The sequence below is a fragment of the Pieris napi genome, chromosome 12 (genome assembly GCF_905475465.1).
Source record: "Pieris napi chromosome 12, ilPieNapi1.2, whole genome shotgun sequence".
Classification (NCBI taxonomy): Eukaryota; Metazoa; Arthropoda; class Insecta; order Lepidoptera; family Pieridae; genus Pieris; species Pieris napi.
In genome coordinates, this window is record NC_062245.1 from 8,701,981 (window position 1) to 8,719,745 (window position 17,765).

The window sequence follows — 17,765 nt, forward strand, 5'->3', positions numbered from 1 at the left end:
TGTACCATTGCTATAAATGCACTTTTGCCATCTTATAGGTAGTTCATTATAAATTCCTTTACTAAAAAAAACATTCGGACGGGAATCAATAAAATTTAGAAGGCAGTTTCTACTGCCCCAATAGATCTATATGTTGGAGCAAGGTCGGGGAGTACGGTGGATGGCTTAGACATTCTAATTTGGTAGCAGTCTGTTGTGCAGTGTGTGGTCTAGCGTTGTCGAGTAGCAGCAGTGACCTAGAGCGATTGACGTGCCTTGGTTGTTTAGCAGCTAGCTTTTACATCATGGTTGACAATAGAAATCTGCCGTAATCATCTGGCCAGATTCAAGAAAGTTATAGTGAACGACCACACACCTTATATCTATTCTTCGATAGCATCTCAGACAACGATATAATCAAACAAATATACTAAAAATATCTCATTTAAATGTTACTATTAGTTATATTTTTCGGTTAAGCTTAATAGAAATAATTTATAGTCCTTACAACCTGTGGCCTCATATTTTGGTTTCTAGTTCTTGGTCTATTTTTTTCTTAAAAGGCAAGTAGGTGAGTGAACTCCTGTGCCTGACACATGTCGAACATTAGGTCAAAGCGTTTCGTCATGTTTTTCTTTGTTGAATGTTAAAAGGACAAATGAAAAAAAATCAATTCGTACACAAGCGTGATTTGATCGCGCGACCAAAGTTTTAATACTCGCACGATTCAGCCACTAGGCCAACACTTTAAATATATTATTAAAGAAATGACGTATATTTATAATTGCCTTGTCGTATACTAGTTGTTGAACTCCGGCGCATACCACAAAACCGCCGAAGCGCGAAATTACGCATTACAGTGGGATCCTAATTGTCTTTTCATATTCTAATTAACTTAATAAAGCTTGTGAAGCTTCAGAATAAATATGGTCTTTTTCGTTAACGCTAATAAATACAAATAAGCTGTGGAAGAAGGAAGGAAGGAATCATCAGTACGTTGAATTATAGCATATCGTAATGAGTGCACTTTATTTCGATTTAAAATGCAGAGTAAAATCTCCATATTTAAAATAAGGTAATTTTATTTTCAGTAGCCCTTATAGGGATCCCAATGTTTTGCTAAAAGGCCTGCATATTACGATATAAAGCCATCACGTGGGATAACGTGCGTTGGCGGAAGGCACATGATTTCGACTTTTGTTTAATATGGTGGTTACCTTTGTGGTATGTACGCAATTAAAATTCATATTTAAAAGAAAACATCATAGCCGGCGTTTGAATGCGCGTCATTGGGTCATTACGGTGATTCTAATCACATAGTGTGTGATTCAAAAACGATACATAGCAAGAACTAAGACTCCTGTAACGCCCGAACCCAATAACCTATCTCAATCCATAATACACCATCTGAGATAGTAATCTTAATCCAAGTGTTGAAACAAGTGTGCCAATAACCAATCGTCGGATTGTAATAACCATCTGTCGATACAAGCTATCCATGGGAGGTCGTATCGGTGTCTGTGGATCGGCCTTTGTATGAAAATGACAGTTGACGAAAGCTCGATTTCAACAGTTATTTTAACAGATTTTAACTTACACCAGTTTTTTTAATAATTAAAAAAACTGTCTGTTATGTTTTAAATATACATATGTATATTTTAATGTTATTTGTACGGTTTTATTAACTTTATTTGGTTTACATTGATTATCAAATTTGAGTGAAAACTCGGTAAAATGGAACGACAAAGAACATTTTATCCGTCGCCAAAAATGGAATGTCTTCGTAGGGTTTGGTTATTGGGATGCAGATAGGAGATCGATCGACTGTCACGGTCTGATCTCAGATTGTTTTCAATCTGAGATTGTGGATTAATTATTAGGTTCGGGCGTCAATGATAAACTTAGTTTCTGAACCTTACCCTCAGCCACTAGACAAATACTGCTGCAGGGAATGTTGATATTTGAGTGACCACAATATTCTCATTATATTATGCGTATTAAAGTCATATTTCTTACATAAGTTTCATGATAATCTGTAATCTATCTTTCCTTTGGCATGTGTTTAATGTCGGTATCGTGACGGTAACGCGTTAAAATAGCACTTACTTGGTTGGCAAACTACACTATTTATTAATGATTTATAGCTGATTTATTGCTCGTATACGTTGACAGTATTAATTAGCACTTTTTAACAAAAAAGGTCTTACAAAGATTGTCATAATGACAGACTTAGACATCACTTGCACGAAGTACCGAACTACACTGTCTTTTGTTTACGCCAGTAATAAATAAATAATAGTTAAAAAAAACTAAAAAACACGCTTTTAAAGCACATCAAACTAAAAAGTGAAAAATAATTCCTAATTTAGGCTGAAAAGTAATGAACAAAAAATACTGTTTTTTTTAAACTATTATTTATATTTAATTTTTTAGTTAATTTTTTTTTATATTTTTTTTCATATTTTTTTCGGATTATTGCATTGTCATCGATATTTGACACGTGCGCAAGTGCGCAAGTTTGAATGAAATCTGTCCGTTAAAAGTGGGTCAAAATCGAGTCCGAAGGAGTCGGTTACATACATACATACAGGTGAAGCTAATATAAAGCGTGTAAAAAACGGGAATCTTTTGGTTTTGGAATTTTTTTCGAACTTTATTTGATTTTGATCTATGTTACGTTATGGGATGATACTGTTCAATATAGTACAATCTTTATTATAAGTTATGAGTCTTCTTAGGTGTTCGGTCGGGTAGCTGTCGGTAATAGATCTGCAGTATTATTGCGAGTTTGACAAATTCGACTACTGTCATCTCCGTAAAATATTTTTATGAAAACCTTCATTTAGCGCGTAACAGCAAGCACTACGGTGACCACAAAGCATATGAAGACATGTATGCAATGGCTGTAGTCCGTCAATTACATATTGGGGAGGATATTTAACATTTAATGAAACTTGCAACATTTTATTACCTGATTCTAAAATGTATCTTCAGAGGCTTTCATTCTTTCTTGCCGGACGTCAAGTATTGCATTACCGTTGAACCAATAATTTCTTTGAGTTAAAAGAAAGTTATTAGAAAATATTAATTGATACTAAGTAATGTGTATATATTTCCTGATATATATTCAGGAAATTTAAACTCACAAACAAAGAAAATTTCAATACATTCTTGATTATTGATATTGTTTACATAGTTGCCTCCCAATATAGCCTCTCCCGGGAGCTATCTCGACACGTGTCTATCACAGTCTCCGCCAATCGCATTAAAACAGATGACACTGCGCATATGCCCAGTCTTTACTAATAAACATAGCAGAGTTATATTTATTTCATATAGATTACTTACAATTAAAAACGATCTTGTTACATAAAATGCTTTTGATTTGATTCGCGAAGAACTGTAGATATTGTTTAAATTTAATATCACTTAAAAAAAGAGATATTTGAAATGAGTAATAGAGATTTATATAATGTTATATTTGTAGATATGATTATTAGGGTTGCCTGGAAGAGATCGCTGAGTGGATATAAAGCCGCCCTTTTCACTAACTAATTATTTTTAATTTTGTTTTCATATTTTGTGCATTGTAATTTGTAAATATGTGCAATAAAGTTTAAATAATAACGTTGAAAATTGTCTTTAATTTGATAATTAATAAGTTCAATTTACATTGTATAATATATATATATATATATAATACAATGAGATCTGTTTCGGTTTTTGTTAAAAAAAAATCAAACAAAATACAATGAAAAGTACGCAATTGAAATTCCAAAGAACTTGTTATTAGACTCATTAGTTATATCCGGCAAACTTGCAAGTTCCTATTGAACCAGTTCTTAAACATATAATAATTATATTACAGATGCAGTACGACGAATTTGTCCTTCCGTTGGTCGAGGTCTGGCATTCTATAGAGAATCAAAAGAGAAATATCCTGTAGTGTTTAATACATTAATTATAATTTATAGCTTTTATTTCAAATTACTCTTTTAGAAGACCATCGTTGCACTTGTAAGCTAGCTATTACAGATGTCCACGGAAGTAAGTTTTGCTCATTTGCTCTTGGAAATAGTCAATCGATATAACATAATGATCCATACGGATGAAGCGTTAAATGATTACTGATCGTAATGTTAAATGCAAATCAAACAAGTAATTATCGACATAAAAGTTTTAAAGTGTTATACTTTTTAGTTCCTGAATTGGTCTTACAATTTTCCTATGTTTGAGGTCCTATTACCCTTGATAAGATAATACAGAGTCCTCAAAATCTTTTCAATTGCATTGAGTATAAGTACATAGAAATAAAAATCTATTAACAAGACCTGCAATAACAATCGCTTAACCACTAGACTCTGTATTTCTCATATTAAATCAAATTAATCTGTTCAAAAAAGTCTATAAGTAGCTGCTTGGTGTTTACAATGATCTGAATACGGGAAAAAATAATATTAAAAATAATAAATCAAAAATCGCAAAAAACAAAGAATATGCCACTTTGAATCAGCACGCAATAATAACTCGTGCGGTAAAATTTTATCTCCGGATTCGAAAAAATTAAGTGCATGTCGGCATAATGTGCGAATCGATGCCTGACGGTAAGAGTGGTATTTTACATTATATTGAACATTTGAAATTGGCATGGAAGGACTTTATAGTGCGAAGTAGTAATGCACCTAACATTGAAATTGAAAAATACCAAAGGGACATTTAAAAAAAAAGTATTCAAAGTATCCATATACATATACCATACATACTGGACGAACTTTCATTGTGAAATCAAATTTAAATATTATATTGTCGTATGTATAATGGACGTTAGTTAATATATTGTAATTTTAGCTTTTATTTAGCGTTAGCTTGGATTTGACATAGATTTTTGATCGATATTTTTAAGATTATCATTAATTTATAGTTAAAGAAAGTACCTACTATTGCACATAACTTTGCTACATAAGACAACTATTGAATAGTTAAATTTGATAGTAATAATAGATGTTTGTCGTATTTTCTGGCTTATAAATGTAAATCATTTCAAATACCTAGTAATGAGAGAAGCAAATCTAATTTTCTATTCGATGATTTCACGCACATTGTATTAACATAGTATGGCGATAAATATTAATTTGTATGTGAATATCTTCAGTGATATACGTTTTTCAAGATAACTAAAACGTTGTAAGAAATACAAAATCGTCAGGATTGTCAATTTTAACTAGAAATTCAACTGCAAGTCATTTCATAGTTTCCATTCAACTTTGACGAAATTGAATTACATACAGCCTTTGTGGCTTAATATATAGCGTACCCGAAGGCCTGAGTTGAATTCCTAACTAAATTAATTGTTTTGGGTCAATAAATTTTCAACGAAACTCGCACACAAATGTATTTAATACCCTTTAGGGGTTACGGGATGTACCTTAACATAGATTTATACCAAAAACATAAGGAAAGCGTTATTCTTACGAACTCGTACGAACACGAATTATCTGCGTAATTGGCCAATGTTTCGGGTTTTGGTTATCTACAATACAAATTATGAAGATGTAGACATTTTCCACCCTACCAATATTTGAGAAAATATTTTAAGAAGCGGGAAAACTTTGACTTTATTTGTAATAATTTAGTTTTTCCTTTAAAACATTAAGTTGTCGTTTGTTTAATGTTTAATTTCAGTTTTCTATTTTTTATCTATTAATGTATTAAATGGGCTTATGTTTTTGTTTCGTATATTTTGTTTATCAATGTAATCTGGTTTGGCTATGTATATTGTTTAAGTGTTTTCTTTCATAATATGTATATGTGTAGCTGTAAGATTACTTGTAAATAAATAAATTCTTTGATCCTGATAACCTCCATCAAAGGTTTTATTTTTATTAATAATTAAAAGTGCAACAAGTTACTGTATAAGGTAGGGTTTCATTTTTAAAATCATGTAGGCGTTAGTTTTGGTTCGAAATCAAGTGATTTAGAATATCGATAGCCAATTAACATACTTATGACAGTAATTTTAAGGGGAACGAACTTATTGCAGTTTGACTCAACAGTTTCTTAGTAAAACGGTGTTCTGAATTTGAAAATATATAATTACCATCTCTTTGTTTGAAAATTTATTTTTTTGTATAAAAGATTAATCGAACGATTGGGTCGGATACGGATGAGCATTTCTGTTGCTTGGGGCAGATCGGCAGACACATTTCTGTATGTTTTAATGCTACTTAACTGTATCGTGTTACGAGGAAGCGAGCGACAAAGGCCCCCAAATTTAAAAGTTAAAACGTATTTCGTTTAAATTGCGTGCAATAAATTATTTCTTTATGTCAGCTCCATATAAACCTCTGGGCACATCGATTCTAAATGTACGTAACACAATATAATTGTTATTAAAGCTATGGTCCTTTATTATGTCTCTGGTCGATGATATGAATTTGTATGTGAGAAGAATTTTATCCGTGCCCAAAAATGGCAGTCAATAGAACTTCTATGGAATTGGCGTTACATACATACCGATAATAAGCTCTAGGGTTGTCAAGTCTTATGAATTGGAAACTATTTATTTATAAAAAATGTCGCTATAACCTGTAATGAAGGCCTCAGATTTGTGTATGTATTACTTTTTTGATAATTTTCCTAATAAACATGTTCAGTCGTCTTCACTCGCCACCTTTCCATATCGGGTCTACAACATTAATTCACTCACGATATTCCACTGTTGCGTGTGTTGATTACGCACACTCACTTTAGAAGATTAGTATGGATTTAATACAGTATGCTATACGAAGATCTATCAACAGAGCCTATCGACAACCCTAGATCAAAGCACGTATTCGCATTTTACTTCCTTACCGGGAGACAGGAAGCGACGGAAAGCTCTGGCAAGTTTTATCAACGACTATAAACAACTGTACTGTAGTCTTTTGTTATAAAATGACTTGACGTGACGGAATTTTGTCACTTCCGATGTTGGTTTGCATTTGTTGCTACAAGATACGAATCAAAATCAATGTCTACTGCGTCTAAAAGTTCGTTTCACGTTTAGCTATCGCACTGCAGTAAATAAATAATTACTTTTTTATACGGGGAAACGGGTTGGAAGCTCATCTGATGTTAAGTGATACTCTCAATTCCAGACAGCTCGCGAGTGCGTTGCCGGTCTTTTTAGTACGGTCTTAGTCGAATTGATTCGGAAATACTTTAGTCGGCAGCTGGTTCCACATAGTGATGGTGCTCGGCAGAAATTACATTAAAAAACGCTCAGTTGTGGAACGAACACCCGTATCACCTTGACGTCCAATGATTAAACTCACCTGCACGGTATTAACTCGGTATTAATCCGAACAACGTCCTGCCCTGCGATTCTGTAACTCAGTCATTTTATGATTTGGCATTCGGAGTAGGTGGGAGCTTGTAGTTTATTGTTTATCAGAATGCCAAATCATAAAATGACTGCTTCACGACTGATTTGAGAGCGACCGCCGATGCGAAAACCGCTGTGTGAGTTCGAAAAGTGAGTTACAGAATCGCAGGGCTGAACACTCTCCATGGTAATAGGTATGTGGTAGAGAGCGAGAGAGATGCAGAGTGACCCCACATCTCTACGCAACGCCAAGGGATCTAGCCACTCGGACAAGGATTGGTCATCGACGATTCAAACCGCTCTTCGTTAAATACGGTTAACTAATAATTTATTGTATTTATATTGTTGTGGTTCAATAATATAAATACAATAAATTTCTAGAAATAGATAAATACAAATCGAATATACACCTAAGTTATTTTCAAAATAGCAAAAAAAGTTATAAATAAAATTTGTGTCCTGGACAATTTTACAAAGATAATATAAGACAGTTATAGTTCCCTACACATAATTTAATGTGATTTTAACGATCTCCCCTCAGTGAAAAACACGTGTCGACGCGTGCTATCATTAGTGTAATTACTTCATTTTATCGCCGTTTTACAGTTTTCGACGTGACGCAGACGGACGCGTTATGAAATTTGGCCATAAATTTGTTAATTATTTGTCAGTTTCAGTTTCATTAAAATGAATTTCAAGCTTCTGGCGATGTTTTTGAGCCGCCCATTTCTTATTCAGTTTAAGTTTTAACTTGAAGTGGGACGTTTCAACTATGCAGTAGGAGAGTAGTTGATTGAAGGAATTCCTAAGTAAAAAGTAAGATCAGCAAAGAAATTATTAATAACAACGCAAACAATATTTCGTACAAGAAATTTCTACAAGAGTAATTAAAAATAAATAAAAACCGTTACTAAGGTAAATCTTTTTTCTAATCTTAATAATGAATTCAAATTCTCAGGTCCTCAAATATGTTACGCTCCGGAAAAAAAATCTTTTGGAAATTCCATCTCACAGCTCATCCATCTAAGGCGTTTAGGATCTCCGTCATTAAGTTGTGGAATAGGCTGCCCGACTCCATACGATTTTCTTCTTTCCTAACATCTTTTAAAACTCTTCTGCGTAAACATATCTTAACCATATCCTATCCTGCTCAATCGTGACTTTTGTAATTCTTTTATTTCTTAATCTTCTGTATTGCATCGCAATTCAGGCTCCGTGGACCGTGAGATAAGCTTTTAGTTTATTGTTTTTCGTATTATTTTAGATTAAGGTTGGTGTTTCTATTTTTTTAATAAGATTTGGTTATGCACTTTTTTAGTTTTATTCCTAACTAGTGTTGCCTGGAAGACATCGCTTGTTAGCAATAAGGCCGCCCGTTGTGCTCCTTATAATTGTTATGTACTATGTTATTTAACCTTCTAACGAAGTGTAAATAAATAAATAATATAATCGAAAGAGGTTACAGCGTATTTTTACTTTCATACACATCATATTGGATAACATCTTTAATAGAAACAATAAAGTATGTATATTAATTTAATTTTATATAAAAGGAAAAGTCAGCACAATGTACCTATTTTTAATGCAGTTTGTGCTAAATTTAAACTATTATTTGTTAATAAATATCACATTTGTAATTTTATGGAACTCCCCTGTATTTTTATCTTAAAATATTGTATTAACAGTAAATTAAAGGGAATTTTAGGGATTTTAAGGTAGTTACATCTAATTTACCTGCTCAGTGAGACGTATATTGGAAGCGTCGCCATGTTGGCTTCTGAAATAAAGAAAATTATTTTTACTATTATTTTATTTGTATATCTTTACATAAAATATCCTTAAACCTTAGTTTGGGAAAAAATACTTAGTATTTTACAAGCAAAATTTTCTAAAAATAAAAACATCAATATTGTAAGGATTTTAAGATGGGGTCTCTCTCTCTCTCTGCATCTTCTACCGGATTTAGCATGGAGAGTGTAAGAGAAGTTCATAGCACTTATCTGCAGCTAAGCTCGTCGGATTAATCTGTCAAGGCAGAAGGCGAAATACCATCCGTATCACACGTTGAGCGTTTTTTAAGACACTTTAACTACTATGTGGGACCAGCTACCTACTGAAGTATTTCCAAACTAATTAGAATTAGGGTCCTTCAAGAAAAGAGCGTACCAATTCCTAAAAGGCCGGCAACGCAGATGCGAGGCTTCTGGTAATGTGAGTGTCTATAGGCGGCGGTATCACTTAATATCAGATGAGCCTCTTGCCCGTTTGTTATATTAAAAAAAACCTGTCAAATTGATTAAATAAATGTATTAAGATTTGTTTATTCCAAAGCTTACAATGCAATACTCTAAATATGCATATAGAAATGATATAATACTACCAATCGTTTTAAAAATCTCATTACATTTGGAAAACTGCTCACAGTAGAGAATACTTTGCTAAATTAAATGGGGTGTAAATAAGGGGTGGCAGTATTGATTGTCCTTGGGATTCGAAATCAGTTAGACCTAACAAACCCTTGTTTAATTTGGGCACTCCTAGTCCTGTGACTCATAGAGGGCTACATATATATTTATAAAAACAATTATTATAAAGAGCAATCGTTCTTATTGTAAATAAAAAAAAACATTTTACGTAAACAGTAAACTTTTTAATATTTATCACCCAAATTTACAGACTTCTCTATGGTATATCGATACTAAATGTTATTCGTAAAAAAAAGCTGAACATAAAGGACAAGTCACAAGGAGGTAAGTCTAAAAAATATTTTACGAATTCAACTTAAAAATTAAACTGACTTTTAGAGAACTGTGTTAATTTTCGATACCGTAAAATGTCATGTATATCAAGAGTTAATATTTTACAACGATTGTCATATCAAAATCTCAACATCTGAATCAAAACACATATTGAAAGTTCTCAAGCATGAGTACGTATTGTATTAATGAATTATTTACCAACTCACCCTATAAATTTAGTTTGATACAAAAAATACTGTTAATTTATAATGTACACTTCTATTAGCAAAAGAGTCCATATAAAAAATTCAAACAAGCGAGTTTTTTACGCGCGAAAACTTTTGTCTACGTCACACGCGCGCGTCCTTTCTATTCTCTATGGTTAATGTGATGTTACGCGTATACTTTTAATGGAACATTGCATGGGGTATTTTAGGGTAGCCCGATGTGAATTATCCGATCCGCGCATGCCTGGTGGTCTCCTTGTTACTTGCTGCAAATAAGCGGGCGCGTTGTCTTGAAAAGTATTAATGTATGTGTGTGGTAAGCAATGCTATAGAATCTGTCAACACATTAGCTAGAGTGTCTATGAGCCACGGTATGACTCATAAGGTGAGACTGCTGCCTGTTTGCCCCCTGTTCTATTAGGTATATCCAAATAATCATAGCAATTTGCAGACACACAGTCACTCACTCATTCCGCTGTATCCACGGTCTAAAAAGTGTCTCTATCATTTCGGAGGACAATTTGCAGAATGACTAAATTTTAGCATGTGTTAACGCCTGTAACCCTTTAACACGTTCACTGCGCCATCATTTTTAAAGAACTTTCAGCTGGTGCGTTGGAGACCTAAAAGATCTCGTAACAAGCCTATCCTCTGGTGCGTTTGAGACCTAAATCCTAATCAGTCTCCTAAAAATAGACTTTTGAAAATAATTTATATCTTCCAAAAAAACAATGACATATATTTAGAATTTTTTGTGGGTGAAAGATAGCTAATTGCTTTATATTTTGCTAGGTTCGCACGCAGTTACGACATTTGAATAAACTACAAATACCAAAAAAAAATTAGATATCGATTGTATCTCGTACCGCACCCGAAGATAGTTCAATATGTGTAGTAAGTAGTGATGGGAATAAAATAATATCTCAGTTATCGATTCTAAAAGTTTTATTAATTATGCAAAGTGTTTTTCATTAAAACATGGTAAGCACATTGATTGCTTGCACATTACGCGCAAATGGTAACAATTCGTTTAGTTTTTTTAGAAGCGTCAGTGCTGTTTAACTTCGTGTGCTCCAACGAAAAAGGTTTATCGTTAAATATTTCATAATCAGAATCACTGTCATTATTAGTCAATGGGGGGCAAATTTGAACATTTTCCAAAACAAATATTTTACTGGACGATGCAGCAGTATAATCCGGCGTTGATTTTTTGTTAGAAACCTCACCAATAAAATAGATTTTTTACACTTTTTTATCATACAAAAATAATCAACACGCTGGTATATACGCGAGTGTTATTTCCAAAACGTGCCCGCGACTTCCCGAATGTCGATTCTAGGACAACACTAAAAATCCCATCCTCCATCTCTTGCGTCTACGAGGCGTACGATTTCACGAGTACCGACATATCTCCTAACGCAAGGAATTAAAACAATTACAGTACTGTGCGTTAGGGACCTAATCCATCTCTAATTTATTTTTTAAAGTCCTTGAATTCAGCTTTAAGTAGGAAGCAAATATGTATATTTGTCCTGCTCATCCTTAAAGAACTTTACAAGTTACATCCTCCCGCAAGGAGTGAAAAAACACGATTATGTTCAACGCACAATACAAAAGTCCTGCAAGAGATCTGATAGATGCAACGAACGTGTTAAAACAAAAGAATATTTACTTAGTTTCCCTAAGATTCTGAACATCTAGGCAAAATTAAGTAAGCCAAATGCGGAATTAATTCAACATTTTAAAAATTGAGACAAAAAAGTTCTTTGACACTATAGTGGACAATACAGGTCATGAACAGGTAGAACGTATAGAAAAAAGTATAAAGCTATGCCTATTAAAATGGTAGCATACGCGTTCCCGGTCATTAATATTCATGACAACCAGGTGATAGTTTACGACCATGGCAACAGTGCGCCGGAGCCTACGACGCGCTCGGCTGAGCATATATCCTGTGGACAGACATAAGTTGGGATTTTACGAAAAAACATAAGGTTAAAGACTGTAAACAATAGAGGATTCTTAAAGACAATCAAAGTAAAAAAGCAGCTTTTTTAAAGTTATTTTATTTCTTAATTCGGTGAAATAACTCAATTGTTCTTCATAACCCATTTCGTAGAAGGTTTCGTCAAGAAACTATATTTTTTTAAATAATTATTTATAATGAAACATCGACAATATTTAAATATTGCTGACGATCATCAGAAGGAGCTTCCATCCAAATCACTTTGTAAGTGAATATATATTTTTTTATTAAATATTTTTTTATAATATATATTTTTACAATGACTTAAAATATCAGGGATAATAACGATAGGTACAGCACAGTCTACCTAAAGCACTTTTTTCCCCTACAACAACAACAACGTGAATTTATTATTTTTTGCCAAATCGCGTGCCGTTCCTGTGATTACACATAACAAATCAAATGAATAAACATTATTCAGTTACCCGGTCAAAGGTAAATACCAACGACCGACCACGTGCCAAGAAATGTATGCTCTTGTATAATAATTACGTAATTGAAATATACTTCGGAATAATGCAAATCGCGGAATCTAAGTAATGCGGAACGTCACAAAAAGGTTATTTATTATTTACTTTTTAATGAAATGTATCAAATTACATAATTCCAAGTAAATTCAGTGTCAAAATATTCTTAAAAATAATGACATGCCCATCTTACGGCATTGACATCATAATAATGTAACCAAAGACAGTTTAGATTCTCTTTGATTGAACATAACTTATAGTCTAGAAACATAGACCTTCGATTTTAAATTTTATTTAATCCAATTACTATAAAATTGTTGAGTAAAAAAGTGAGAAGTGAGTGAAGTGGGGTCAAAGTGAAAAAAAAAACTAGGAAGTCCCGGACCGCCAATTTGCGATGTTGAAAAAATTTATTAGTATCTCAAAATGTTAAATAAAATAATGTGTTAAAAGCGTTTTGTGTAAAAGATTATTCAAATTTTAAAATCTATAATTATGAAACAAGTCAAATAGTTATTAATAATTTGGTGTACATTTTACAATTTAACAATTCAATTTGAAAATTAATAAGTTAACTACTTAATCATCTTCAATGTGGACATTATGGCAGTCTTCTGGGTGTCCTGTTACGCAATCTTGGTGTTCACAGTAGCATTCTTTGGGTGGGTCTGAAAATATAAATTTGTTTGTTACAAGTGAAAGTTGGGACCAGCGCATCACCACTATATGGAACATTTATGCCCGTTATTAACCAATTTGACTGAGAGTCCCTTAAGAAGAGAGTGTACCAATTCATAAAAGGCCGGCAACTCACTCACGAGCCTACTGGCACTGGCCATGAGCATATCATTTACCATTAGATGAGGCCGCTGCTCCTTTGCCACCTGTTCCATCAAAAAAAATTGCGTGCGTACAAAGTACACATGTCAGAAGTGAAACTTCTTTGGCAAACTAATTTTTAACTCTTGTTCATATTAATACAAATCTAAAACTTTAGATTTCCGAGACTTAGAGGGAGGGAAAAAGTAATATATGTTAGGAATTAAATGAATGTGTACAAGTCGTCATTTGAGATATCAATAAATTATTGTGCATATAATATAAAATACTAATCTATATATATAAAAGAAAGTCGTGTTTGTTACAACACTTATAACTCGAGAACGGCTGGACCGATTGTCATGGTTTTGGATTTGTTGGATTTGTTTCCGTCCCGAATAGCAGAATAAGCAATAAAATATCGGACAAGTTATCGAATAACAATAAATAAATTAATTAATTTTACGAATGCAAAAACCATATGGTGCCATCTGTTGACAAAACTACGCATCATTTTACGTCGAATTCGTGTCAGTTCAAGAAATTCCGATCTTGAGGTGAATGAGGAGATGCATGACCATGCTTTGATCCTGATCAAAAGATGTTGGATATCAGAAAGTGCTTAACATGCAGTATCGCCACATTGACGCTAGAGAGAAGATGCCTAATGTGTAAAACTACCATTCTTCTTTCGCAATGGCAAGCAATAAAACATTTCTGTATTTGCAAAAAAGTTGTATTAATGTAATACTTAACATTAATGAACTCCTAAAATAAGTTAAATTAAAGTAACAACGATATTATAAGGTTGTAGGGCGGAACGAAGTTAGCCAGGTCAGCTAGTATTTCATAAATTCTCTTTACGAAATGTATATATTAAAAATAGAATTTCTATAAGGTTCTCTATCACCCTTCTCACTCTCTCCCTTTTCTTCGACAAAAACGCTGCACATCTTCGTGACGTTTTTTAAAAAAATTACCCTAATGCGCCTAAAGAAGTTTCAAGTACAATATCTAAAATTTGCTCCAGATTCAATACGATGTTTTGGCGTCAAAACGTCGTTCGTGTTACTACACGACAGCAGGACAAAATTCTGAAATTGGCCTCATATTTCTAAATAATTTGCTTATTCTAAGAGGCAAGACGATCAGCCTTCTGTGCCTGAACACGCCGACGACTCTTTGGGTCTAAGGCATGCCAGTTTCCTTACGATGTTCTCCTTACTCAGATAGAAAAGCCTATTAGAATCTCAGGAATGAGAATCGAGCCACTGCCCTACTACTACGACTAGCCCAGCACTACTTTGTATGCTAAATAAATTACACACCTTCAGTCAAATCGTCATTGTAATACAAAAGCAGATCGGGTATGTGCAAATTCTCTGGTAACGCTAGGTCATTAAAGATTTCCCTCTCGTCCGGAACACCATTTTCTTCCAAAGTAAGATTGTATTTCAATGGCTTATCCAAGTATCTCCAGGTGTATGACAACATGTGGGAATTGTGGGGAAGGTAGCGCATCATTATTTGATAGAGAGTCTCTTCAGAACACACCTCTAAAGTTGTCGATGTTCCTATCATGAGAAGTCAGCAACAATAACAATAGCCTTATATTTTGTGTGTTCGTGATTCGGAAAAATATATATGGAAATATAAAATTCTCGTGTCACAGTTTTCGTTGCCATACTCCTCCGAAACGGCTCGACCGATTCTCATGAAATTTTGTGTGCTTATTGGATATGTCTGAGAATCGGACATCATCTATTTTTCATCCCCCTAAATGTTAAGGGTAGTCCACCCCTAAATATTTATTTTTAGATATTTTTTCTGTTTTTATGATACAGCATTAAAAAATACATACAACCCCTAACTTTCACCCCTCTACGATCAACCCCTATTTTTTTATTATACATGATATACATGGCAAAACGACGTTTGCCCGGTCAGCTAGTATGGAAATATATTTTTCAGAATCAGTATAGATAAATCATAGTTTATTAATTGCGTATCTTTTATATAAACGATATTTCTTCTATGTTAAAAATAAATTACCTATTAAGGTATTTGTAATCCGAATAGGTCTTGTCTTTGCAGTCACCTTTCCAACAACATTGCTCTCATCCAGCCACCAGGGACCACATTTACAAAGCGGGCGCCATTTTGTAGATGGTACTACGGGTTCTCTATTCCCGTGCCCGTATTGGTAAAAGGGGATAGTGGATCCCACTATTGGGTGGGTATATTTCACCCACTCATCGCCTTTGAACCAATGACTCACATCTTTCCCCGCGTACGCAAGAATTGTCATAGCCAACTGAAATATTGCTAAGTTATTTTATAAAGGCATTTTGTAATTCGTAATATTGTATTGTTAGCTATTTCTATAAAAGTTTATATTATGAATTAATATTATATAACTCCAAGCTACATAATATATACGTGGGAAACACTGAAAATGTTTAGAATTGGCCAGTGAGAAACATTGCTTATGAAACTATTTTGAATTTCAATTTTAGAACTCTTTGGTAACCTAATGTAGTATATTGCATTCATTTGTCATTTTTTTGTGAATTGGCGGCAAATATAAAACTCTTGTTACATGTGAAAATGAACCTTATGGCCTATTTAGATGGAGAGAGTTTCTCGCACGTTTTGGTGCGAGATCTCGTACGCGACTATCGCCAGCAATTTTTCATACGCGAGAAAATTTTCGGTCAATAATTTATTATGACTTTCCTTGTGGGCTTACTCAACAACAAAGCTATGATAGGCTGCGATTAGTATTTCTTTATGAAGCCCCATCTCGTGCCACTATTTACAACTGGATTAACGAGTTTAAGCGTGGACGTAGCAATCTCAATGATGATCCGCGTGAGGAACGTCCTTTAACAGCGACTACTGAGATAACATCAGTGCTGTGCGACGCATGATAGAGTGACCCATCAACAGATACGGGCAAGCTTAGTCAAGTCAAGTTCAAAAAATATTACATGAACATTTTGGCGTCAGGAAGCTTTGTACCAGATGGATTCCCCATACTTTAACCGTCGACCAGAAACACCTTCGTAAGGACTGGTGTCGCCAAATGTTAGATAAGTTCAACGGCGGTGACTCAAATACTATATTTGACATCGTCACAGGTGATGAAAGCTGGATATATTGCTACGAACCCAAAACTAAAGATGAAATTCGTGGTATTCGCTTTACGATCCCTGGAGAATGGAGATGCGGTGAAAGCGTACGAATATACTATAAAAGAGACCCCTAAGGAAGAATGGGCCCACTGCTTTTCTTAATGGCTCCATCGAATGCGACGATGTGTAGAGAGGAACAGAGATTACTTCAAAAAACAATAAAAGTATTGGCAACTTTCCACATTACGCCGTTTTTCATTTTCTAAAAATTTTCAGTGTTATACCTCGGTATGTAATGTATTAAAGTCTAGTTGACCAAAAACTTGCAATTGTATTACCCGTTTGGCATCACAGTATAAGAATCCCCGTTTAAAACATGGACAGTACTCGACACATTCATCCCTACAGTACCAGTTATTTATGGGACACGAACAGGACTTAATGCATTTGCACAACTTAAACTGTTGCTCCAGCCAAGGGGTGAGGTTGCGAACTTTACCATTAAGAGACACCCAGCAATCCGTCGCTGTGTTGTGAACTGCTACTTCTGCTGGCGTATACCATTGCTGGATTGTGTAAATCATTGTTTATATATTTAAAAAATAAAATCGTAACATAATTGTCATTTTGACAAGCAATGCAAATATTGACGTACATTGTCAATCATTACAACGGCGCCAATCGGCCGCTGATCTTTCATGATTAACGGATACGGAGTTTAGTGAAAAGAACTCTTTAAAATTTTAAGGGTCTGTTTCACAATGTATGGATAAAGTACCAAATAGCTATGCAACACATAAATTATTTGTAAGATAAATTGTGCTTTTTGACATTCATCGGACTCATAGCTTATGATCGACTTTATGTGACGAATAGCGCTATCTGACAGTCGTGAAACGCAACAATAGTGTTTATCCTACCAATAAGTAATAAATAGCTAATTTGGAACTTATGTAGAACTTATCCGTACATTATGAAACATACCCTTAATCAATTAAAATCAAAAATAATT

General features: G+C 33.9%; 1 protein-coding gene across 1 annotated transcript; it reads right to left on the reverse strand.

The window, feature by feature from the left end:
- Positions 1–13,300: 13,300 nt before the first annotated feature.
- LOC125054687 (cytochrome b5 domain-containing protein 1) lies at positions 13,301–17,351 on the reverse strand. Its single transcript, XM_047656702.1, has 4 exons — positions 17,092–17,351; positions 15,672–15,933; positions 14,948–15,193; positions 13,301–13,468 (listed from the first exon to the last, which is right to left on the reverse strand). The coding sequence occupies exons 1-4, from the start codon at positions 17,335–17,337 to the stop codon at positions 13,380–13,382; spliced, it is 843 nt and encodes a 280-aa protein (XP_047512658.1). The 5' UTR covers positions 17,338–17,351; the 3' UTR covers positions 13,301–13,379.
- Between the last annotated feature and the right edge of the window lie 414 nt (positions 17,352–17,765).